Raw genomic sequence first — 26,682 nt, 5'->3', positions numbered from 1 at the left:
TCAGGCTGTATTTCTAAAAAACAATGGAATCAATTACAGTGAAATTACCAAAACAATTTCTTGTGCCAAACAAAACTTAAAATATTCTGATAAACCTATGTTTTTAAGCCAACTTGCCTCATGTGTTATATATTTTATCAGGTGTAGATAATTTTATTATTTATGTGGTGCAATTTTAAAAATTAAAATAATATTCCATAGTTGTTGTCGTGACAATAATATATATTATTATTAAAGAAATAAAAAATGAGAAATGACGAAGTACCAAAAAAAAAAGGAATGACAAAATGACAAAATGGAATCAAATGTGTGTAATTAGCCTCCTATAATTGAAATTCCTTAAATCTTTGTTGGTGACTATAATACCCTTAATAAGGAGAAGCTCATCCCTTATTTGTTATTAACTAGGTATTTTTTCAAGCTTAGTGAGTTGGGCTTAACTCATTTGCTGGGCTTGGGAGGAATAAACCCGTGAGGATAATCCGATATATCTATGATAACTAAAATACAAAGCGAACAATATAATTGACATATATGGGTTGTGGATTTTTGACAAATCTTTATTTACAAATACAAAACAAAATAATAGCAAATAATTTAAAAAAAACAAATTTTAAAAATCAAACGTAATGGTAGCTATGATGTTTCTTTTATTCTTCAAAGACAAAAAAAAAATGAAACAAAAGAAGAGCTGGAAATTCATAATTCCTCGTAAAAAAGTAAAAAAAGAACACAAATAAATTTCCCTCGGAAGCGGTCATATATTAATATTAGGATAATACTTGAGACCCTTAAAAAGTGATCCCAAAAGACCTCCATTCAATGTGGAGTACCGTTTGGAAATTGGAATTCATATTTCGTCGCAAAAGAAGGAAAAAAAGAAGACAAATAAATTTCCCTTAGAGGCGGTCACGTATTATTACCGTTTTCCCACATTGTATTTTGAAAAATCCTTTTCGTATATAACTACAGGGGGCCTCTAGGGTTTAACGGGCCTCTACACACGCAGTGTTGTTCCTCTGCTCCTCTTTCCCGCCCTTACTGATTCCTGTTTCCAAGCTTTCTCTGTTAGGGTTGCGGAAGCAGCATCAGAATCACAAAATCCGCGATGGTGTCCCCAAGGAAACTCCTATCAACGATCGAATCCACTCTCCTTGGCCCGTCGCCTCCCTCACCGGCGCAGAAGGTCGATCTTATGCACGCACTTCGAAGCTCCTACTCCTCCCTCCAGTCCCTTCTCTCCTACCCGGTAAACGTCTCTCTTAATATTGCTTCACCGTGGTTTCTGAGAAGTTGTTAAGATACTGCGACGAACTTGCAGTGTTTTTTTGGATGGATTCGAGGGTTTTGTTTTTAGACTAGTTCTAGTCGTGTAATTAGTTTTCATTATTTTTTTCCGGTTATTGTGATTGTTTTCCGTGGTGAATCCTCTCTTATATATGCAATTTTTGCAGTTGTAAGAAACAATGAAGCACTTAGAATCTTTTAGGATGATTTTGTGATTTGGGCAGTGTAATAAGTTATGTTTTTCTTTGACAAATACCTTCAATCTTGTATGCAAACAATGGATATCTGGATTTTTTCGTTCTGTTTCTTTAGCCTCCGAAGCCCTCAGACCGTTCGCAAGTGCAATCAGGAGAGGTTAGGCTGCCGGATTCGCCACCGATATCACTTGACGATCAGGATATACAGATTGTGAGTTTATTCTAACCAATATTGTCTTATTATTTCATGGCAGAGATGGGGAATGCAAATTAAATCAAGATGACTGAGTTTGTGTTTTTAAGTTGTTTGAAACCATGGGGCATAATAAACCCACATTGTTGACTCACTCTTGCTCTTATGTGTTGTTTAGCTAATTTGGATGTTAAATTGCATGCATACCCAAGCCCTTGAGTCCTGAATTTGTTGAAATTCTTTCTTTGCATATGGGTTTCCCCAGTTTGTGGATTTATCTTTTTGCAACTTTTACCTTGTGAGTTGCAAGTAAATGTACCACTTTCCATAGCTTTTGCTGGGTCTGTTGAATTCGAAATGCTCCACTATATTTCTTTTTTGGTTTTTACAAGGTTGTTACTACTTTGATGACGTACAACAATATTATGTCTGTGTTCCTAAGTCATTTGTAGTAGAACGTTTTCTTTAATGATTGGCGTTGTGGTGGATTCTAGGCCCTGAAATTGAGTGATGATCTGCATCTCAATGAAATTGATTGTGTTCGTTTGCTTGTTTCTGCCAACCAAGAGGTATTATCTATTCTTGTTTATCTCAGTTTCACATTGGCTGATAAGCTATATCTGTGAATCACGTTCTCATTTAAAAACTTTCCTTTTCTTTAGTGGGGTTTAATGGGAAGAGAACCGTTGGACATTTTACGCCTAGCAGCTGGGCTCTGGTATATGGAGAGGCGCGATTTAATAACAGCCTTGTATACGTTATTAAGAGTACTTCTCCCCCCTTACACTTAGGATTTTGTTTATTTTTCTTGCTAATACTTGGTTCATGATTTTATTGATTCTTTTGGAATTCGTACACTGTTCCTTTGGCAGGCTGCTGTGCTTGATCCAGGGCAAGAACCTGATCTTATGGCTGACATCCAGAATCTTCTGGAGAATCTTATCAATTCTGGGCTTAGACAGCAATTGATGTCTCTGATAAAGGTTTATACTTAAAAATTTGTTATATTTTTATATCATGATTTACCATGGTAAGTGATCCTGTTCTAAATGATGCTCTGGGAATGATATCGTTTGTCTTGGAATTGTGTAAATGTTTGGTCTAATAGTATAATTTTTATGCAAAGAATCATAGTTGTCTGAGGTGCGTCTTTTTTGTTTTTAGACTGTGCACTGGCGCTATGTTATGTTGCATGCCTGATTGAAGCAATGTGCATGATGTATGTAAGATGCAGAGGATTATAGTCATTCAATATTAGGAATCATGCTATCATAATCTGTTCCCCCCTTATGTATATTAAATATAATCATGACATTCTTTTTGATTTTTAAACAGGGGTGGGAATTCAAACCCCTGCCCTTGGGTTGGGTGGTCAGGAGCTTGACCAATTGAGCAAGTGGTGCTCCTCAAATATAATCACAACCACATAACAGCTGAGATCACATTGTATAGTGGTACTAAATTATAAATCTGATTGGTTCCATTTTAAATAGTGTCCTTATACAAACCTTCACGTATAGAGAGAGACTGTCAGTTGCTCTTCTGGAATGTTCCCTTAAGTTTTTTGAGCCTGTCATTTTCTTTGTTTAATCCAGAATGAACGTATGCTTGTAAGGTTATCGTAATCTTGCTTCTCTTTATATTTTTCAATAGTTATGTTTTGGTTATATTTTAATAGATTTATTCGTGTCTTGCCCTTGGTATTGTGAGAAGGTGAGGTAGGATCTGATAGGCATTGCGTTCAAATACCACATAGGCACATAGAAGAAAAATATACATTCTTTGTGATAGACGATGCATTGAAAATTGCTCATTGACGAATGTTACACTGGAATGGTCTACCAAGGAAGCTTGGGCCTACTAAAAAGAGTTACAGAAAGATATATAAAGAAAAATCAAAGTCCTCATTTGATAGGTATCCTAGGATAGGTGTATTACAGGTTTTAGAGTGGATATTGTGTACAATTATCAATTATGTGAAGTGAAATGATTCTGAAGCAAGAATCTGCTAGGAAAATCTTTGCTTGCCAAGTTATTGGTAAATATGTTATGTTCCTTTGTTCTAGTAATGACAATAAACAAGAAAATAAGCTTTTTGGGTATAAAATGTTACCTAAATACCTTCTTTTGAATATTTTATCCTTGTGCTGATTTCTTTGCATTTGCTTGAAAATAAAAACCACCTTCTGATTTTGGCCTTGTATTTACTAAGCTTTGTAGTAATGGTCTTCTCTAAATTTTCCAGCGGTGATTGTATTTTTTTGATTTTAGGCACTCAATCGGGACGAACCAGCTGGCTTAGGCGGGCCCCTTTGTGAGAATTATGTCCTTGATGCTCGAGGTGCTCTTGTTGCGCGGCGAGCTGTGGTCAGTAGGGAAAGACTGATACTTGGACATTGCCTTGTCCTCTCTGTTCTGGTTGTGCGGACAAGTAAGCTGTAAACACATTTTCCAGAAGTTTGTTTTGCCATCTGGTTATTGACATGAGATCATTTGTATTAGGCATTATATTTCTGCGCCAAACTATTTTCTGATGTTTGATTGGGTCATAGATAGTAGCTATAGCTATTTTTCTGCATGCTTTTGTCTGCTTGTTTAATTTTGAAGTAGAATTTTGACAACCTTCAAAAGAGAGAAATTAAGTGGTAAATAGATGTTTTCTTTGCGATGAAGATGGAGAATCAGTAAGGGATATTACCCTTGTGTAAATGGATTATTGAGGTTCGTCCGTTTGCCCTCATGGGGATGAACTGGGTTCATACTGATTTTGTTAAAGAAGAATTATTTGCTTGGCTTTTTGTAAGGGAGCCAACCACAGGAAAAATGTTAAATCTTCCTTTCCCTCGGCTTTTTTTGGATAGCATGGAAAGAGAGGAATTGAAGAGTTTTTTAAGGGAGAAAAACTTCTTTTGATATTATTAAGGGGAGATGGCGTTTCTTTTTTCCCCTTACTTGGTTCAATAGTTTTTTTTTCTTCTAATTATTATTATCAGCATGAGAGGGGATTCAAACCTTTTCTTGTTTCAAGTCCTAAGGAGTTGGGTCCTAGAGCTCGTTAGTTATTTTTTTAAATTGTTGAAGTGGTATGAATGAAAATCAGCTCTTTGATCGCGTGATAGAACCAATCTCTTGTAGAGTGTAGACAGTATTTTGGACTGTGTTTGGGGTTCACCACCCCCCTGGTGCCCTTTACTTTAGTGCCACCTTTTTGAGCTTCTCAATGAAAAACATGGATAAATAACTCTTTTGTCTTTTTTTGATTGGAAAATAATTTTATTCAAGGCACCTGGCAGGTGCCCCAAGGTTGCAAAGAGGCAATATATATAGCCTCAAGAAGATTATTACTAGAGCACCAAAGCTTTAATTAGAACAAATACTCTCAAGAAGAACATAAACAACAAAAGATTCTATATTGTCTAACGTTCTCTTGCTCCTTTCCTTCCATAAGCACCAAAGAATAGCCATACGAGCCAGCTGCATTCTTTTGTGTGTTAAAGTTGGACAAATTATTCCATGTCTTGAAGAAACGTTTGACCAGTATGCAGTGGCTTCTTTTGTGTTTTCTTGAGAAGATTCATAGAAATTGCTGTCTACAGGTCCAAAAGATGTAAAGGATGCCTTTTCTGCTTTGAAAGATAGTGCTGCTGAACTTAGTGAGAGCAATGACATTATAAAGCGTCAGGTATGTCCTTGGATACTCTATACCATTTTTTTGGAGCTTGGCCTTGGAGGGAAACTTTGCCATTTTGTCTTTTCTGTATGTGCATCCTTGTGATTTTTCTTTCTGAAGTCATGTTTCGGACGTGCACTTTCTATTTGCCTTTGTGTGTTTTAAGGTTATGCTGCTGTCATGTCATGTTGTTTACCTTTTTTCTTTGCAGATCACATTTAGTCTCCTTTTTTCTCTTGTCATTGATTTTATATCAGACGCTCTGAGTGCGGCACCTGATAAATTATCCGTTTTATCTCAAGACGCTTCATTTAGGAAAGAATTCCATGAAATTGTAAGATATGTAATGTTCACTTTATCCATATTTATTTTTCTATGATGTGAGTTCTTGGAATAGCTACAAGTTTATGATGTTCTTGTATTTTTAAGGTGATGGCTTCTGGAAGTGATCCAATTGAGGAGGGTTTCATTGGTTGTGTAAGGCTTGCTTGGGCGGTTCATTTGATACTAATACATGATGGGACGGCTGCTAGCACAACGTCAAATGATTTAGGTTACATATATTCGTGCCTGGATATGATTTTCTCGAACAATGTCTTTCAGTTTTTAATGGATAAAGTTCTTTGTACCTCAGCCTACCAGGTTCGTGATTTTAACCTACTTCATTCATGGGTAAATCAATGAAATTTAGTGATATTAACCAAACTCTTGATTTGTATTGCTACATCCCAAATAGGTGGGCTGAACTAGTATATTAACTCAAAAGTTTGGGTGTTATGATTCATTGTCAATAAGTTTCACTTTTTAGTGGATGTTTGAACTTTGAAGTGACATGCTAAAATTATCTACTTGAACTAAAGGTCTAAACCACAGTCAAGAATGTACCCTTGGCACTAAGAAATTGTAGGAAGCTGCATTTTGGTGCTACATTTTCTGCACACGTCCGTGTAGTGTGTACAATGACTAACCATCAATTTGGCCTTTGTTTCTCACATTTTAGTATTTTTCGAAATGGTGGAAAGTCCTTTGTTCATTTTGTCTTCTATCATCTGCTTGGGCTTTGCCAAATGCCATCATTGCACCGATATACCTTATAGGCTAAATTTTTTTTTTGTACTGTACTTTAGTTGTTGAGGCACTGCATTGCTCTGGTCTGTCTGCATGCTGTCAGCATCACTCTATCCCCCCCATCCCACCTTATATTTCTGGTTGATAGTGTGCCCAAGCTTTGATTATTAAAACATGCATTTACTTTTGGGGGGATGATCCTTGTGCTTGGTTGTGTGTACTTATTTATTGACATGTTCTTTCTTTCATTCCTGCTTTGTTTTCTATCCCGTAGAATGACGATGAGGATATGATCCACATGTATAATGCTTATCTGCACAAACTGATCACTTGCTTCCTGTCACACCCTCTTGCTAGGGACAAGGTCAGTTGCCTTTTCCATTTTATCTTTGAATTCTATAGGGTGCAATATGTAACTGCAATTTGGCAATGAATTATGTGATGTCCAGGAGCTTTCTATTTTTTGTAATCTGCATAGTAATTGAGAGGATTTAGATGAGATCGTGCTTCTTACTTCAATTGACTTTATTTCTAGCATGACCTAATTGGCGCCTTCTCCTTCCCTTTAACGTTTTAGTCCCTTCATTATCAATGGTAAATTGGTGTTGATATTCTCATAATCTCATCTATACATCTATGCCTCAGCTTTGAATGAAATTATATTGCTCAAAAGGACGTTAGTAGGAAAGTTGGGTGGAGATGAGAAAAGATTACTGTGCTTGATGAGAGTATATGAATGGGAAGTATAAAGCATTTTGTTACTTTTAAGTTTTTTTGTGCTAACTATCTTAAGTTACCCAAATGGCCCAATTTATTATTATTATTTTTTTGCAGTCAACTTGGTTGATGTTTGCGCTTTTACTAAAATGAATCTTGCAGACATATAATCCCTAAGAATTATATACTTTGTGCGTTGTGATGTCATCTTGACAAGCTGATATAATACTTGTTTACAGGTTAGAGAATCAAAGGAGAAGGCTATGAGCTTGCTTAATTCATATCGTATGGCTGGCGCACATGATATCATGCATGATGCGAGCTTGCAATCTGAAACGGCTGTTGAAAGTGGACCATTACCGTTTGTCTCTCTGCTGAAGTTTGTGAGTGAGGTTTATCAGGTTTGTTTGATCAATTGGAAAGTTAGCATATTCTACCGAAATCCGCAAGTCAAACTATTTGTTTTGGGGCATAAGTTAGGGTTTTTTGTTTGTTTGTTTTGTTTCATCTGACTTTTAAAAACATGGAAGAATATGTTTTGCTTCAATTTATTTTTGCCGATGCTTCTTAAAAAAGTGGGTTTGATGAGACCCTTATAAATTCAATGCTTGGTTCACGAATACCTTGGCTGGGCAGGGCTTCTCTCATGTAATCCAGAAGTTTAGTTGAACTTAGAGTTCTTGAATTTAGGATTTGAAAGAGTAACGATTCTGTAGAAGATAAATGTAATGGATATGTCCTAGTTATTGTACGTCTTTATCCATTGTCTTGTTACCCCCTTTTGTGCAGTGTCTATTTTCTTATAATGTCATTGCTATTGGTAATGTTTTCAGAAGGAACCAGATCTGTTGTCTGGGAATGATGACTTGTGGACATTCGTGAATTTTGCTGGAGAGGATCATACTAATTTTCAAACACTAGTGGCTTTCTTGGAAATGCTAAGTACCTTGGTATGTGAATTGTGCTTGAATACTGTTCATTCTTGGCAAAATATGCTTCATTCTTTGTGTGTGACTAAGCTTAAATTGATGCAATTTTCCTTTCAGGCATCCAATCAAGAAGGTGCTTCTAAGGTTTATGAGTTACTTCAGGGTAAAGCTTTCCGCTCTGTTGGGTGGGGTACTTTATTTGATTGCTTATCAATTTATGACGAGAAGTTCAAACAATCCCTTCAAACTGCTGGGGCCATGTTACCAGAGTTTCAAGAGGGGGATGCAAAAGCACTTGTTGCTTACTTGAATGTTCTACAAAAGGTTTGATACGCTCTCTGATACGATTTTGAAAATATGGTTTTGACTAAAACCTTTCAAAATTTGAACCAGTTTTTTCTTTTCAAATTCTATTGAGGGGCCTGTTTGTGTTTACTTTTGATTGGTAAGCCATTTGCATATTTTCTTGTGATGATGATAGTCATTTGCATATTTTCTTGTAGTTTCTTGTGATGATGATTGCTGACATTTTAAAATCCTTTCAAGGTCTATGCGTTCATATCTATTACTTATGCAGTCTGCACAGTTGTGGCAATGTATCTTCAACCTTGCATCTGATTTTCTTGTTCTTTTTTCCCTGCAGAAGTCATCTATTGCAAACCCTAAAAATACATTATCAACCTTAAATTGTGATTTCAAATTCAAAAAAAAAAGCACTCCACTGCATCCATCTTTTTTCTTTTGTTGAGTACATGTAAAATCCTGATGATTTATGTTTTCCATGTCCACTTTTATCTATAGAGTAATTGAACGGCCTTTTCTCTTTTTCATCTTGTCAGCCTTCTTTTTGAAATTTCAGTTCTCCCAACATGTACACATAGTTTTCACTGAATCAGTGAGTTTAAAGATCTTTCAAAGGGACTCTGTGGTGATTATAGAATATGTCAAATTATGTTTTTAATGATGATACATTATTGCAGTTGACTTGGCATTATTTTCTATGAACATGCTCAAGTATTTTCTTGCAATATGTGCATTATGTTCCCTTTAGTCTGGGGGTTGCTCCGTTGCTATTATGCTATTGGCGTGAAATTCTTTAGTTTCTTTTGGGCCTTTTTGTCCGACGTTGCTCAAGCACTGCCGTCTGCCAACCACAAACCTCTCTTTCTCCCTCTCTTGCGGCCTTTCTTTACTTGTTAGTTTTTTTTTTTCCCTTTTTCTTTTAAATTATATATATATATATATATAATTATTTTTGAGTGTCATTAAAATGAAGTGAATGCTTGATTTGCCCTTTTTTCCACGTGCTGCAGGTTATGGAAAATGGCGATCCCAATGAAAAAAAGAACTGGTTTGATGATATTGAACCATTATTCAAGCTTCTAAGTTATGAAAATGTGCCTCCTTATCTAAAGGTTGATGGTTCTTTTAGTATGCAGCTTTATTTGGGGGAAGTCCTTTTAGAATACCTGAGTTCTACTTTCCATCAAAGGTGGGAAGTTTTTGAAATTTTTTTCAGCACTTGTGTAATTGAGCTCATCACATGTTTTTTACAGGGTGCATTGCGGAATGCAATAGCTACATTCGTTACTGTCTCTCCTGTCCTAAAAGATACTATATGGAGATTTCTTGAGCAGTATGATCTGGCTGTAGTTGTTGGAAACAGTTCACAGCCGATCTCAGGACAGGTTAATTTTGTCTGCATCGTCTTCATTTATTTCTGGTGGATGAAACCATTTGAAAAAAAACTAATTTCCGTAGAGATTATGTCATTTTTTTTTTCATTTGCTTCCTTTCCTATTCCTGTTAATCTGTTATTCCCTATTTGGACTTGTTCCTTGGGCTCATTTGATATGCTGTACATAGTCTTGTTGATTTCGTCTAAGGTGGGCCATAAGGGGTTGAAGTTGCATTTAGTACCTGAATTGTCTTGATTGGTTCATGTTGTTTCCACACAATGGATACTTTTTATTGTGACTGGTACAATATGGCCGGCCCCAAATGATTTGGAATAAAAGCTTTGATGATAATGATGACAAGTGTCGGTTATGCACATTGGATACTGTATATCCTCCTACCTAGACAGTTGAGCACACAGCTTTCTGCTTATGCAATAGAGAGGAACCAAATTTCTTCACCTTAAGTTTTGTTCCTTTTGAGGCTGAATTGAATATGAAATATTTTTGGACACTCGGTGATGTAGCGTAGATGATTCCCATGATTGTCTTTGTTCTGTTTTGTGTTTTTATTTTACTTAGTTGGCTAAGATTTTTAATTTATATTTTACCTATGATGCGGGGGTTGTCTACATCTTGTTTACGGACAAGTGTCTTGCTTTCAAGTAAGTAAATGTAGCCACTTAGAATGTGACACCTGTCATGGGAGCTAGGGTTAGACATCTCAAACATATAAAAGCATTCTCAAAACACTATTTTGTGGAGGTTAGAAAATTGCTGAGCTTTCCCAGAAATCTTCTCGTGCTAGCTGCCTTTTCTGCTGCAGCCTTCCTCACCTCTCTTTCTGCCCTTTTCCTTGTTCTCTTTACTGTGTCTTTCTTTCCCTACCTTATTCTTTATCTTTTCACCACCAATCACTATGTTGATGTATTTCTTGGCCACAACTCTCCTCCTTTACCACCTTGCTGCTGGTTCCTAATTCTTCTTTCCCTGTTTTTTTTTTCTACTGCTGGTCCTTGCTAGTTCTATGTGTTTCTACCTTATTCTGTCCCCCCTTTCACAGCTTTCTCCTTTCTCTTGCCTTCCTTATCTTTCCCCTTGCTCCCTCAGTGTCCTTTCTTGTTGCTTGTTTGAGTGTTGCTGTTTTTACCTGATTTAACTTAGTTTGTCACTTGGCTAATAACCAGACAATTTGGTCTGTTCGGATTCTGGTTGCTGTATTTTTATGAAGTTCTTGTTTAATTCCATCAGGTTTTCCACTTCTTTTCATTTATCTCAATTTCTGCATCTAGGATTGCATCACTTGGTCTTGTACATGGTGCCTGAAGTGATGTTTTCGCTTGCTCTATGCTTTCTTTGCTACACCTCTAAGTTCTATCTACATTTTTCTTAACATACTCGTCTCTTGTGTGGAAGAAGTCGATTAGAATTTACATAAATGCTATCTCTGACCTACACCATATTTACATTAACCTTGGTACTGAAATTACATAAATGGCCGGTATGAAAAGCTGGCAGAAAAACTGTATTTCAATGCTTTCTTTCTGTCGCCATTTTAAATGTTCAGTAATCATCTTAGAATCTCCACCTTCAATTTCTCCGCAACCCAGTTACTCTTTTATGTATATAAGTAATATTTATTAATGCGTAATGTTGATTCTCTTGGTCCACTTTGAGAGTGCAAGCATGATTTTGAGACAGTTTGTTTGTATGGTCTATATATTTGTATAACCACTTCGATGGCCATTCAAAATTGACTAGTTGATGGTGTTGGGTTGTGTAAAACTTGTCAAGGATAGAAAAATTCAATTGCATTGCACGAAGCCTGGTCAAAATGCTTGTATAACTGCTATGAAATGTCTGCAAGGTGTGCCTCTTTCATTTAAATTCGCTGGTTTGATCATGCTAAAGCTCGATTTTTTACAGGTTTATGATATGCAGTTTGAGTTGAATGAAATAGAATCAAGGCGGGAACAGTATCCCTCAACGATTTCTTATCTTAATCTGTTAAATGCTCTTACTGCTGAGGAAAAAGATGTAAGCGATAGAGGACGTAGGTATTGATCCTTGGCTCAATTATTGTTTCCTTTGTATCAGCTTCTTATTCTTTGCATTTCTGATGTAAAGTTGAGTGCTTTCTGGCAGATTCATTGGCATCTTTAGATTCATTTGTGATCATGTGTTCGGGCCATTTCCTCAAAGAGCATATGCAGATCCTTGCGAGAAATGGAAGCTGGTTGTTGCTTGTCTGAAGCATTTTCATATGTGAGAATCCTAAAATCTCAACCTGTGGGTTTGATTTCTTTTTTTTTTTTTTTAAATTCGTGTAGAAAATATTCGAAACTGCATCTATTATAGAACCTGTCATGCGGCACAGGGTAGATGAAAAGCTGCATTTTCTTTGGAGTTTTGCTTTTCTGTTTGAAAAAACTTTAATTTTCTTATACTGTGGTTTATAGTTCAATGCTTTTTCTGGAATAGAAAAATATTTATAAAGCTGATAGTTCAACTTCAAAGATGAAGTAAATAGTCGAACTTCAGATCTGGTAGATGATAGGTCAACTTCTGAATCATTTAATTTTTTTTATTCTATATATAAAATACAGAAGGATTTATAATTCCATTTGATTTATGATGCAGGGTATTGAACATGTATGACATTCAAGATGAGGACATAGACAGCGCTGTCGACCAATCACAGGTTTCTGCCGTGGCATACCAAACTCCGTTACAGATGCAGCTCCCTGTCTTGGAGTTGCTGAAGGTATTGGTTAGTTTATATGCAGTTCAAGCTGAATTTTAAAGCCTGATTATGGTTGTAACTAACTGATGCAGAATGAACCTGTGAAATATACTAGGTATTGTTTTAGTTAGATGAAACCCTTGAATCCGCCTGAGGCTCCTTGAATCCTCAAGGAAAATCAATCTTAGAATTCACTAGAATGAAAAGGGAAAAAAACTCTCGAAGTGAAACTTTTTTTTAATAAGCCGAGACTTCTCTACAAAGTAATTAAAATACCCGCAAAACAAATCGAACAGCTTTTATTTGCCATAACAAAAGGACATAATAAGTAAAGGCATATTCTAAATCGTGTCCTACATCAGAAAAGAATAATTTGCAGGTATGGCTTATGACAATGTTTTCAGTCTTTTAACTTTTAAGTACGTGGGATTCATCGAAGTTTGATCTTATCTTTTCTTTGAAATGATAGATATTAAATACGAGTATGCGTTTCCGGAACCCCTTTTCCTTGATTGATTTAATTTAAATAATTTTGATTATTATTATTTTTTAATTTTGGTGATCTTGAAGCCCTGTGACTTGAACTTATCCGAAGCTAAAAATATAGATTCAGGTTAACCTCATGTCTTTTGATAATGCATCAGTCTGTTCTGATTGTTTTGTATTTGATTAATTTGGCTAATTCTTATTAACCATCTCTTGTTAGGATTTCATGAGTGGCAAAACTATTTTTAGGAATATCATGGGTATTCTTACACAAGGCGTTGATGCAATTATTGGTGAACGAACTAGTCAAACATATGGGCAATTTCTAGAGAAGGCTGTGCAGCTTTCCTTGGAAATTATCATCCTTATCATGGAGAAGGACTTACTACTTTCTGATTACTGGCGTCCTTTATACCAGGTAATTATTTCCCTTTGCTGCATAGTTTTCTTAGTTACAGTTTGGACTTTATCTGAAATTCTTACCATGGATGATGACTATTATTGCCAAGGATAATTTTCTAAATTCCTCATCTGAGAAACCGACATGCCATACTTCATATTTCTTAAGCTTCTTCTTTTTTTTTTGTAAATGGGAAGGCTGTTCATTTTTACTCTCATTGTTTTTCTAGGCCGATTGTCTTTTATGAGAAAAATGATAGATGAGGTGACTCTATTGAAATTTGAAAATTTGTTGGCCAAATCTTTGCCGGACTGTTTGACATCTAAGTTGTAGTTTCAAGTAGTTAGTGTAGTTTTTAGTGATTAGGTAATAGAACTTAATGGACTATTTTTGTCGTATCGAGTTGATGCAATGAGATAAAATTTTGCTTGGCAAAGTTTTGTTTGAGTTGGTTTAGAAAACTGCGAACACTGTGCAACTGAGTAGAATATTCGTCAAGTTTGATAACCTGTGGACAAGGTGAATTAATGAATTGGAAACCGCTTTCTTAAATCTCAGTCCATTTGGTCCATGTACAATTGAATCAATTTTTCCTTAGTGTTTGATGTGTACTAACCTTAGCAAAATTTTATTTTTTGGTGCTATCCCTCCACTTGTCATTGGTGAAAATGACAAGATAGAGGTGAAAACGTCAGAAATATTCGTAAAATAATCTGATATTTATAATCTTGCTCACCTCCTTTTACATTCAACAATGTTGAACCATTTTCTGCTATAGTAAGATCGAACAAAGTAATGTAGCTGGCAGATGGCCTTGGCCCTTGAGTATACACCTTTGATTGCTTCTGTTTCGACAGATTCTATCTGCACTATCCTTTTTTGTTGCTGGAATGAAAGTTTTTCCATCTGAGTACACTATTTTGCTCTCTTATTTGAATTTTTTTTGACTGCATCATGCATGATCTGCAAAAAGGTTTGATTGTTGCACATAATGAGTAATCCACATTCAATTGTGTTTTCACTTCATGGTTTTTCTTCCTGTGCAGCCTTTGGATGTTGTTCTGTCTCAGGATCATAACCAAATTGTTTCTCTGTTAGAGTATGTCCGATATGATTTCCTGCCTCAAATTCAGCAATGCTCAATCAAAATCATGAGCATCTTAAGGTACTATAATTTTTTTTTGTAAGTTTGTGATTTTGTAGATATAGTTTGAGATTTGATTTAATTTAAGTCTGCTTGTTAGCTCTATGCTTATTGGCTTGTATCTTCCCTCCTCCCTCTCTCCCTTCTCTCTCTCTCGTGCTCTATTTCTTTTTGCTTTGTTCTTGTGCATGTGAATATGTTATTGCCTGTCTCTTGTGTTGTTGTGGGTTATCACTTATCAAGTAGACTGGTGGAGTCCTGTGCATCATTTCATGCTTGCATGTGCATGTTTGTAATGCAAAGTCCTTGTGAAATCCTATAATTCTCCGTTATTCTCTGTGACAGTTCTCGCATAGTTGGGCTTGTACAGTTGCTTCTAAAATCCAATGCTGCAACCAGTTTGGTTGAGGACTATGCAGCATGCCTTGAGTTACGTACAGAAGAGTGTCAGATTATAGAGAACAACAATGATGATCCTGGTGTCCTGATTATGCAGGTTACTCGTACTGTTCTTCACCAAATAACGGGTAGCTTTTGGCATTTTCTTTTTGTATGTTGGCTTATCTACTATATTTTGCAGCTTCTAATAAATAACATTAGTCGGCCAGCACCAAATATCACACATCTACTGCTTAAGTTTGATCTTGATACCCCAGTTGAGAGAACAGTTTTACAGCCAAAGTTCCATTACAGGTTTTGTTATAACTTTGTTAAATCTGTTCATATTCTGTGGATCAATGCTTGTGTGGTCTAATGTTCATTAATTTCACATGCAGTTGCTTGAAGGTCATTCTTGAAATCCTGGATAAGCTTTCAAAGCCAGAAGTTAATGCACTTCTTCATGAGTTTGGTTTTCAGGTTAGACAGTCTCTGATCTGGTGTCTCTTGTTTATAATTCTGGGATGCGAATACTCATTCTATACCTTTCTTTTGTTTTCTTTCTTTGGTGGTGGTGGTGGTGGTGGTGGTGGTTTGGAATTTCTTATATCCTTCGCCTTTTGCAGCTGATTTATGAGTTGTGCTTGGATCCACTAACAAGTGGTCCCACCATGGATCTGTTGAGCAATCAAAAATATGTTTTCTTTGTGAAGGTACAGTATTCCCTGCATATAGATTTCAAGTTCAATGAGAATGCTATTTACGAATGTGATTTATTTATTTTCACAATTTTGAAGCTCCTGTCATTTTTTGAATCTCTTTTTTTTTTTTTCCCCACATAATGTACTTATTTTGACAACAGCACCTTGGCACAATTGGTGTGGCTCCTCTTCCTAAGCGAAATAGCAACCAGGCACTTCGCATCAGTTCTCTGCATCAGGTATACCCCAACTGTATTTTATGATATTCAATTGTGAAGTTCCTTATGATTGAGTTTTTAGGATTTACTAGGTCAGTGATGCGTTGTAGCTTCATTTTTTTTTAATATACTAACTTACTAAGTGGAGGTAAACAATCACGATATTCTATTACAGACATTGATGACTGTTATTTTCGTTAGAAAATGAGTCATATAGACCACTTTTGTTGACAACTTATGACTCATTGGGACTTACCAGCAATGTCATGCTATAGTATGTTAGGTATAGACATTAGATTTTAGTTAAAAATTGCTTTTTTCCTCAAGTTCTCAGCATATCTTTGTGCTAATGTGATAATGGGATGAATATTATTGCTTCGGGTTTTGTGGTGTTTCCTTCTCCATGGTTGTTAATTGGAGTAATGCTCAATTCCATGGAAGATACTCTTTCATGCTGGTGCCTTTTCTGTTCACCAGAATTATGCATCTTGACTAGGCTGAATTGGTGTCTTCTACACCTAGACTTCATGTTTTGATTCATGCTACTTTTTGTCTGGTTTGAGTAAGTGTTTATTAAATATATTAGATCTAATTTTATGGATTGTTGCGTGCACTAGAGAGCGTGGTTGTTGAAGCTTTTAGCTATTGAATTGCATGCTGGTCATGCAAGTAGCTCAGCTCACCGGGAAGCATGCCAGAGTATATTCACGCATCTTTTTGGACATGGACTTGAAATTGGAACTGGTCACTTCGCATCTGATTCCATGATTCCTCAAAATGGTGTGAATCAGGCTGGAGCCAGAGCGGTCATTAAGAGTAAGGTATTGTTCTTAATTTTGCATGTTTCATGTTATGAATTTAAAGGGAGGAGGGAAAAAGGAAAAACAGAATGAGTGATTCTTGTTTTTATTCTCACCTATTTTTATTATTGCAAATTTCAGTGTGTTTTTTTGTGTGGAAGCTAGTGTTGATATTGCATATTTGGTGGCCAATGTTTGTGGCCTTAGACCAACTTGTACTACTATGGTGGATGATATTCCTGCAAATTGCAATTTTCAGTTTTCTTTTTTATGGAAACTAGTGTAGATGTTGCACATGTGGTGGCCAATGTGTGTGTCTGTAGACCAACGTGTAGTACCATGTTGGATGATATCCAATTTTGACATTTAATTAGAAAATGCATTTATGACTCCTGCTGAGACTCTCGGGAAAAATAATTCTCAGGAAACTTATTCCTGCAATTTTTTCTTTTTTATTTAATGGGCAAAGATTGACCTGGTTGGCTGTTGCAGAAGCACTCTGAAAATCTCATATGGACGTACACATTTGTTCATTTATAAAATAGTTTTTGGATTCGAGAAGAATTTTATTCACAAGGCGCCAAAGCAGGTGCACCGTGCACCAAAGTTACAAGGAGGCAATACATATAGCGTCAAGTGGATTGATACAAGAGCACCAAAGCTTTGAATTAGAGCAAATAGTATGCTGATTTTCCGTATTTTGTTCAAATTCAGGTGTTAGAATTGCTAGAGATTCTTCAGTTCAGAACACCAGACGCCACTACGAAGCTTTCTCAGTTTGTTTCTAATACGAAATATAGCTCACTGGTAATACTGCAATCCTTTCAAGTTGTGTTTGTAGTGTTTCACGTTCCCTGCTCTTGATTAATTTGTTCTATAGGCAGAAGAAATACTCAGGGATCCAATTTCTTCCGGAAAGGGTGGTATTTATTGTTATTCAGAACGTGGTGATCGCCTAATTGACCTTCCGTGCTTCCGTGACACACTCTGGCAGGTTGTCTCATGTAATTTGAGTTCCCAAAAATTTGGGTCTATCATTTCATTAAGTTGTGAACTTCCACACGGGTGTGCTAGTACTGATATTATTTGGTGTTTCAGAAATTCAATTCTGTTTATCCTCTGCTAAGCAACGTTGGCAGTGAGGCTGAATTGAATGACGTGAGGGAGACGATTCAACAGTTGTTGAGATGGGGTTGGAGATACAATAGGAACCTTGAGGAACATGCGGCCCAACTTCATATGTTAACTGGATGGTCACAGATTGTTGAGGTCTGTTTTTTTTTGCATTGCTAGTAATATGGAATTGAAAATTCTCTGAGTTCATTTTGCACTCTTAATTTCTTCCCATAAACTTCCTCATTGATTTATGTGGATTGATTTCTTTCTTATTCACTTTTTAGTCATTTTAACATATTATGTAATATGAAATTGAAAAACTCTGGATGCATTTTGTATTTCTAATTTCCATTTTGTTAACCTTTTCTCATTGGTTTATGCTGATTGATCTTTACTTTCATTGTTAGGTTTCTGTATCTAGAAGAATATCGACACTCGAGAATCGATCTGAGATTTTATATCAGTTGGACCCTCATCATCTTACCTACTTTTTATTTTTTATTTTTTATTTATGATGTGGTTTTCTCTATAAAATTAACTGCAGGCCTGATCATTGCAGAATTCTTGACGTCTCTCTTAGCTCCTCTGCTTCTCCAGATTGTTCTTTGAGGATGGCATTTGTATTGACTCAGGTATGCACTCAATTTGCACTTTGGGGCTTGGTGCATCATTTTAGTCATGCTTGGCTATGCTGCTTTATGCATCTTGCTGTCTACTGTATTTTGTAGGTTGCACTTACTTGCATGGCAAAACTACGCGATGAAAGATTCTTATGCCCGGGTGGTTTAAACTCTGACAGTGTCACATGTCTTGATATTATCCTGGTGAAGCAATTGTCAAATGGCGCATGCCACTCCATACTGTTTAAGCTCATTATGGCAATACTTAGACATGAATCGTCTGAAGCATTAAGGAGACGGTATAAGTTGTTTTTGGAGACTTTGGTGATTGTCTGCTCCTTAGCATCTTCTTGTCACCTGACCATTCGATTTCTATAATTCAGCCAATACGCATTGCTGCTTAGCTATTTTCAGTATTGTCAGCATACGCTTGATCCAGATGTCCCAACAACAGTTCTGCAGTTCTTGTTGCTTGATGAACAAGATGGTGGAGATCTAGATCTTCAGAAGGTGTGTTTGTTCTAGACCCTTAGTGCAGATCCTAGGATTTTACCACTGATAGAAGTTTAATCAAGTATGATCCTTTTTCCTTCTTCATCAGATTGACAGAGAACAGGCAGAGCTGGCTCGTGCCAATTTTTCCATATTAAGAAAAGAGGCTCAAGCAATCTTGGATTTGGTGGGTTTCTTGCTGTTGAATATTTAATTTGCAATATTGTAGAATGCTGGGAAATAAAATCTTAGAAAGTAGTTTGGTCATTAGAAGCACATGGTATATATGAATACATTTACTGGCTCTGTCCTTTTGCCCACATTTCTGCAAATCAAGGGTGGGCTTTAGAGATGAGACACTTAATGAATGACTAAGAAGGAATATGAAAGGACTTTAGGTGGGCCAGTGAGGTAAGATTAGACATCTTTGGGATGGTGTCAACGTAATTTGCTTATCAAGGGGTGGCAGCTGGTGAAAACTAAGCAACTAGGCTGAAGATAGGATTGTTCTAAGTCCAGTGTCTGATTGTTTTGGCTAGTTATTTCTTTTAATTTAATATGAAAGCCACCCTCTTTTACTGTTTCCCCTTTTATTTCTTTCGACTTATTGTCTTCTGTCATTGAAATCTTCAGGTGATAAAGGATGCAAATCAAGGCAGTGAACCAGGGAAAACAATATCTCTCTATGTTCTGGATGCAATAATTTGTATTGATCAAGAGAGATATTTCTTAAGCCAGCTTCAAGCTAGGGGATTTTTGCGGTCTTGCCTTACAAACATCAGTAACATTTCCCTTCAGGTTCCTTTTCACAAAAACTTTTGAGCTGTGAAGAATAATTTTGAAATTCGCTTTCTGCATGTAATGTTATTGAGACTGCATGCCCTAGTACATTTTTTCCCTAAATTTTTAGTATATCACTCTTCAAAATTTCTTGATGAATAGTTGATACGACATACATTTGGATGATGTAGTTTTTATCTTATTGCTTGGGTGGACAAGCTAAAGGGACTAAGAGTAGATTCACTGGTATACTACACATACCACATGGGGTTCAATTTAACGTTCCAGGAATGTTTTATCAGTTATTTTCTTTGCACTGAGACTCTTTTCAAAGATTTCTACCCTTTCTCTATGTTCAAGTGATCCTTCTGGTAGGGCTGAATATGTTTTCCTTATTGCTGTGAATCTTGTCCTTCAACTTGTTCATTCTCCTTTTTTGTATTTTGTGGTCTGGAGAAGCCTGTGACTACACATATTTTTAAGATTGACAGCCTCACTCTGTCACCTTCTTTCTGTATGGGGCTTCCATGTGTAGATATGGCACTGACACAAAACACAGGCATTGGATTTAATTGGGTTTCAATTATTTTCTTTCGTTAGAAATGACCAATTGGTGATGGTATGACAATCTAGAGTAATCTGCTTTATCAACTTTCTAGGTTATCTGTTTTATGTATTTTATTTTCCTGAAATAAAAACATTCTGAGCTTTTCCTTAGGATGGTGGGCATACACTGGAGTCGTTGCAGCAAGCATGTACTCTTGAGGCCGAACTTGCTCTACTATTGAGGATTAGCCACAAGTATGGCAAATCTGGGGCCCAGATTTTGTTTTCGATGGGTGCACTGGAGCATGTTACTTCGTGCAAGGCAGTCAATTGGCAGGTGATCAACGTTCTGTATGTGCTAATTAGTCCAATTCGTCCCTTTTTCTGCACAAACTGAGGCTAATCTATGTATCAGGGAAGTTTGAGGCGATTTGATTCGAAATTTAGAAGAGATATTGCTATGGAGGTTGAGAGACAGCGGATGATTGTAACCCTTATATTTAGATTGGTGTTTTCCTTGACTTCATTGGTTGATACTTCTGATATTTTTGAGGTTAGATTTCTCTCTTCTTTTCAGATTGCTTCGATTCTTACTAAGTCAAATTGCCTAAAGAAAATGTCTTATATTCCTCCGCTCAACATGAAAAGTCTAGTTGAGATTTTTGAGCATTAAAATGGAGTACTGCAAACGTTCGCTTGTTAGGAACTGATTGTTAATGTGCTATTGATAGAAAAATCCGTTTCTTTTCCATTGGACCATTTGGAATGAGCTTCGTATGTGAAGCAAAAATAATTACCATCGACCTAGGACAAATCGAAAATGGACTACTTACTGATTATTGGTTGGGTCACTGCATTTTTTTATATATTGTTAGCTCTCTGTCTTTCCTTTGTTGTTGTCTCCTTCCCCCCTTTCATTCTGTTCATGTCTTTTCCTTCATGTTTGGTAGGTGAAGAATAAAATAGTTCGTGAAGTCATAGATTTTGTCAAAGGACATCAATTGCTCTTTGATCAAATTCTTCGCCAAGACATTTCTGAAGCTGATGAATTGACGATGGAGCAGGTTAATCTCTCTGTTGGTGTACTTAGCAAGGTAAATTCTATTCAAGAACTTGGGTTTCTATGTTCCATTTCTGGAGGGTGGAGGCAGTCCAGGCTTGATTTGCTTTGGCATTTGCGAACTTGGAAATGAGACGACAGAAGTATCTGATGCAGCCAGACTTCTGGTTAAACAGAAGCAGCCCAGGAAATCTGGTTTTTGGGTAATGATTGGATTAAGATGGGTCGGAACTCGGAAGTGTAGGGGTGACAGACTGAGGGCGTGGGAGGAGTCCACCTCTTTGGACAGATGTAATAGATCAGAATCTGGTCCTAAATTGAGAAGGGAATACCTTAGAAACAAAGAGCTTTTCACAAATACAGACCTATGTTGCATACCCCCTGAATACAAAGACGACCTATTTCTAGTTCTAAACACTAGAACATTCATATATTTCGTAGCTTTCAAACAAGCCATTAATTTCTTACCAAATTTCACCTAAATGTTGGTTATGTTTCCAAAACATCTACTGGAGATAACTAGTCGAGAGAATCAGGTAGAGTTTTTCTAGTTGATATCTCAGGAAAATTCCTTTACGTTGTTTCTTTATTTACATCAGTATCTCAATACAAAAATCGATTGGACTCTGGGACTTGTAAACTGGCCAGATGACAGCTAAAACAATGATTGTTTAGTCTCTGCGGTCGTTTGTCACCTCTAAATTTTCCTTGTCCTTGCGTAGACATAATTGTCACACCATTTCTTATGTCAGCCAGCTTTTCTTTCTCTTCTTTCAAATGTTGAATTAGATTGCGCAAAACTTTACATTTCCCCTCGTCTTTTGCAGGTTTGGGCATATGAAGAGAATGATGAATTTGGCTTTGTTCAAGGGCTTTTCGCAATGATGCTTTCTCTCTTCCCTAATGATCTAGAGGCTCCTGCTTTTTCCCCGCGTCGACAAACTCTTGAGGTACTCTCAAGTCTCATCACAAGCTTAAATGAAAGATTTTACTTACACGTAATCTGGGTGCATTTATTGCGTGTTCAATGATTTTCCCCATTGTTTTATGGAAATGATCAGAATCAGAGGAAGTCAGAACTGGATTCCTTTCGGTTATGCTTCAGCCTAAGCTCTTACCTATATTTTCTGGTCACAAAGAAATCTCTCAGGCTACAGGTAGGTGCACAAAACTTTGATTGTCTCATTGCTCATAAATAAAAAGGATTTGTTTTTTACAAACATGCGTTCTTATAGGTCTCAGGCAGCCCTGTTGATTACCATGCTCCTGCCAGACTTCCACAACCTACATTGACGTCACTTGTTTCTCTTCTTAGTTCCGTCACATCTGCGCTTGAAAGAGCAGCTGAGGAGAAATTCTTATTACTGAATAAGGTGCAGCGACATCTCAGATATATTAATTAAATATTTATATGTCTTCTTTCTTCATTTTCCTTCTCTGATTATTTTTGTTACTATGTTGAGTTAGAACTAAGTTTTTTTGGCTTAGCAGATCCGAGACATAAATGAACTCTCAAGACAGGAGGTTGATGAGATCATCCGTATGTGTGCTCGACAAGATTATGGCTCTGCATCTGATGATATACAGAAAAGGTATTACGCCTCGTTTATTTCCTCTCATTAATTGTACGGGCTATTGCTTTGCCCTTTTCTGCATGTTTTTTAGGAAGTACTTTGTGAACTATTTGCCCAATAAGCCTAGATTATTTAAGTATTGTTCATGCCTTGAAAAAGAGGGGGAAATTTTTTGGATGTTTCCACTATCTTTATGTGGATCATTTTTTATGCTTCTAAATTTCCCATATGGATCGAAGAGTCTGGTTGTGCTTCCTAAAATTTTGTCGTCATCCTCACTTGTAGCAGAGCAAATGGCGTAGTTACAAAGTAGATCCTGGATGATTACAAAAAATTTACCTAAATAGTCATCCAAGTGAAGGAAAAGAGAAGCAAAAGACCAGAAACATTTTGAAGTAAAACCATATATGTTCTTTGGTAGCTGTAAAACCCAGACGATTACAGAGGGAACAAATCTGCAGAGGAAAGAAGTTGATCTTTAATTTCATTTGTAGTCCAAAATGCTGTTGCTCTACCTCCCCAGCTAACCTTGTAAGAAACCCCAAATAAAAAGCAAAATGCCTCCAAACATCTTTCACGGTAGGATGTTAATTGGATAAGGAGTATAAAGATTCTAAATTACCAGCTATATAGCTTGAGTATTTTGAAACAATGACGGTGCTACAGTGTAGATGGCTTTGTCTATAGGATTGTCTTGGTTCCTGATTTCCAAGTTCAGTGGAGTTTCAAAGGGATTAAAGTTGGAAGTAGTGGAATAGGTGCAAATTTCAGTTAATGCTGATTGGGAAGGGAAGTCTAAAATGCATATCTATATTTTTCTAGAAGTCCCCTTAATAAAAATATCGCATCCATTGTGGATCGTCTTGGCATAAAACCAAATTGGCTTTCGAATATCGTAGATATCAATTTCAATCTCTGTTCTACAACTCTTTTCCAAAGTTTCAATTTGTGGCTCATAAGTTTGATTCCCCTATAATTGAAGTCAGCTTTGGTATATAACAATATTATTCTCGCATGGATATCCACGGATAATTTAGTTGGAAAGATACCTTTAGAGCTATTTTTAGTCTTTGAGTTCTTGGTTCTCTATTTAGCTCTATCTACTATTGGAGCGCTATCATTTTCTTGTTATAGTGAGTTATTGCTGGTCAGTATATCACCAGCAATTAAATTAATTTTATTAACAGCTAAATCAATGCATTTATCCATGTTATATTTGTCTCAATGCATATCACCCATTATTTCGCATTTTCCAATTGTGTTGTACAGGAGGTATATTGCAATGGTTGAAATGTGCCAAGTGGCTGGCAATCGAGATCAATTAATTACCTTATTACTTCCACTAGCAGAATTTCTGCTAAATATCATCATCATACATTTTAAAGATAGGTACTTTTCCTCTGCTTCTTTTCAACACTTTTGGTTTCGGTTTTCCTCATTGTTGGGGGTTGCATGTTGTAGTGTTGAGTGCAAGTCTTGCATAAAAAATTTATTGTTAGCTATGACAAATACTTTCTTGTTGCGGACTTGCGCTGATAACATGTTACTCATGAAGCCATGGCTATGAGTTAACCCAAGGCTGGATAAGACATTTTTATGAAAAATAGTTTCCCGCTTGTCTACTTTCTCTTGGCAGATCTATATCAAGTCCTGGTGGAAATATGAAATCACTCACAAATACCTCCAGGTTGGAATCAGAACAGGACATTTCTGTGTTATGTGGGATGTTGCTTCCAGCCTTAGAACAACTTGAGTTATTAAGCGAGGTATGTTGCATAGCAGTTTATTCTTTTGCCAGTACACAGCCAAATGTATGTTTCTTAATTTGGGAGGAATCAAACTTCATAAGCAGAATTGAACTTTAAGAGCCCTTGTTTACATTGAAATTCAAGTCAGAGTGGCTACTGGACTGGAGAATTTGAATTATCCATGTCCTACATTTTTGATACTACTATATAGTCTATATTCCTGTTGTATGCCAATTTAGTTCATTTGTGGTTTATTGGGTTGAATGTATGTAACTTTTTTGTGGTGTATTTGCGTTTCCAATCTAGTTAGGGTGGTATGATGTTGTCACATACCATTTGTTCTGAGGATATGTTGATGTACTTGACTTTGCTGTAAATGTTTAAGCGTACCAGAAATTGCATAGTCATACAATCTATTACTAGCTACGACTATTAAATTTCATTTACAGTTCATTTAAATGAATTCATTAGAGAGGCAGCTGCCTGCTTTAATGTTTATAGGCTATTTTCACTTATATGTAAATGGATCTGCTATTTGAAAGAATAAGTTATGTTGACGTTGTTCAACTCTTTCCACCTTACTAAAGGAGCTGTTGTTGAGAAAGAATCGGGAATCTTTTCAAAGGATTATCAAATCATATATTTTTTAAGGTCCTAGATAGGTTAGATCAAGTTGAATGCATTTGTTACCCGAAAGCTCATTTGTGGTGCTGCTGTGTCAAAACCTTACTTGCCTACCTATAGGGATCACTGATCAATTGTTTGTGTTGTGCTCAGTTATTTACTTGTTATGATTGTTGTTGCTCGTCTTCTCAGGATAAAGCATGCCACAATCTGAAGGTGTTCAAGAGACTTGTAACTTCACTCAAAGAAACGACAATACTAAAGCTGGCTGTTTGAGATGACTTAAGCTTACTTTTCAGTTCACACTAATGACATGTTCTCCACCTGAAAGTGTGTCGGCATTGGTATGGTTTTATAAATATAGAATAGAGTATAACTTGTATGTGATCATGTATTATTTGTTCAGTGACTAACCATTTTAGGTTCTATCTTTATATGTAAAAGTGGTTTTATCTTTAAATGTAAAACCATTGGTTGAGTGACAATGATTTTGCATGTCCTTGACTTAGGTCATAGGTTCTAGTCTCATTTCCTCCTGAATATTTACAAGGAGGTGTGTGGGCTTAGTCGGCCCCTGTGGGCTTGGTTTGTGCCTCCTGCGTGGGGTCTGTTGACACCTGTACTTTTCTAGGCTTGATCTGATGGTGTATCGTATATTGTATTTGTATTTGTACTCGATCTGATGGTGTCGTATATTGTATTTATATTTGTACTAAAAAAAAAAAAAGTCTGAGGGATTGTTGGGTATTAACATGCCGTCAGTGTTAGAGTTAATGTCAGCCATCTCCCTCGATCAAATCGCTCCATGTTTTCTGTAAATTAAGACCACTTGTTTAATAGTTTAGTGTTGAATCTCTTTATGATTGAAATGTTCTTAGTTCAATACCCACTAAGAATAGCATGTCGCGTGTTGAGTTTTGACTTTAACTTGTCAAATGGCAAAAAATTGAAAAGTAGGACAAGCACTTTTAGGAAAAAAGTTTAATGCCTAGATTCATTAAATCTATTATGATATATTAAATTTCCATGCATGAATAAGCTATAAAGTGATTGAACAAATAATCTACCCACAATGAAGACAATTAGGCTTTGTTTAGATGAGCGGATAAGACTCCGTATAGGATAAAATTATCTTTTAATGAATTTATTGGGTGTTTGAGCGATTTTTAAAATATTTGGGATAGTATAATTTTATATAAAATGATTCTTATATGATGTCGGTTATATAATATTAAACACCTCTAACTCATTTTTATTTTATATGGAGTGTTAGTATAAGAAATAACATGTTAAATAACCAAAAAAAACTCTCACTTTCACTTTAATTGGAGCTGATTCAGACATATTACCTCAAATCTTATACTATACAATCTAATATCATATTATTTTCAAACATCAGATAGAATTAGATTATACATTAATTTATATGAGGATTAAAATATACATTGGATAAAAAAAAAATTATATTATCCTAGAGGTTCAAACGGATCCTTAATTTATTACGGTGTGGACTGT

The 26,682-nt window shown here is 36.2% G+C and overlaps 1 protein-coding gene across 1 annotated transcript; it reads left to right on the top strand.

Annotated features, from left to right (window-relative positions):
* The first annotated feature begins 917 nt into the window (after positions 1-917).
* LOC119997193 (nuclear pore complex protein NUP205) lies at positions 918-25,867 on the top strand. The gene is made up of 45 exons (XM_038844052.1): positions 918-1,249; positions 1,600-1,695; positions 2,172-2,246; positions 2,340-2,444; positions 2,550-2,660; positions 3,949-4,108; positions 5,274-5,359; positions 5,559-5,681; positions 5,777-5,989; positions 6,690-6,779; positions 7,372-7,533; positions 7,966-8,082; positions 8,179-8,385; positions 9,375-9,476; positions 9,618-9,749; positions 11,664-11,794; positions 11,883-12,002; positions 12,378-12,501; positions 13,187-13,384; positions 14,413-14,531; positions 14,856-15,006; positions 15,091-15,203; positions 15,287-15,368; positions 15,515-15,601; positions 15,751-15,828; positions 16,425-16,628; positions 17,322-17,414; positions 17,488-17,601; positions 17,706-17,876; positions 18,131-18,186; positions 18,283-18,355; positions 18,452-18,642; positions 18,727-18,853; positions 18,945-19,022; positions 19,469-19,633; positions 20,334-20,498; positions 20,577-20,714; positions 21,112-21,255; positions 22,049-22,171; positions 22,283-22,378; positions 22,457-22,594; positions 22,713-22,813; positions 24,065-24,184; positions 24,432-24,561; positions 25,360-25,867. The coding sequence occupies exons 1-45, from the start codon at positions 1,109-1,111 to the stop codon at positions 25,441-25,443; spliced, it is 5,634 nt and encodes a 1,877-aa protein (XP_038699980.1). The 5' UTR covers positions 918-1,108; the 3' UTR covers positions 25,444-25,867.
* The last annotated feature ends 815 nt before the right edge of the window (positions 25,868-26,682 follow it).

The sequence above is a fragment of the Tripterygium wilfordii genome, chromosome 4 (assembly GCF_013401445.1).
Source record: "Tripterygium wilfordii isolate XIE 37 chromosome 4, ASM1340144v1, whole genome shotgun sequence".
NCBI lineage: Eukaryota > Viridiplantae > Streptophyta > Magnoliopsida > Celastrales > Celastraceae > Tripterygium > Tripterygium wilfordii.
The sequence above is the reverse complement of the archived record's forward strand: the minus strand, read 5'-3'. Positions and strand labels throughout refer to the sequence as shown.

Excerpts from the sequence above, each read along its gene's own strand:
- LOC119997193 (XM_038844052.1), top strand. The coding sequence starts at position 1,109 with ATGGTGTCCCCAAGGAAACTCCTATCAACGATCGAATCCACTCTCCTT. Across the intron at positions 5,682-5,776 it reads GGAAAGAATTCCATGAAATT|GTGATGGCTTCTGGAAGTGA; the intron begins GTAAGATATGTA and ends TGTATTTTTAAG. Across the intron at positions 18,854-18,944 it reads GAGATCTAGATCTTCAGAAG|ATTGACAGAGAACAGGCAGA; the intron begins GTGTGTTTGTTC and ends CTTCTTCATCAG.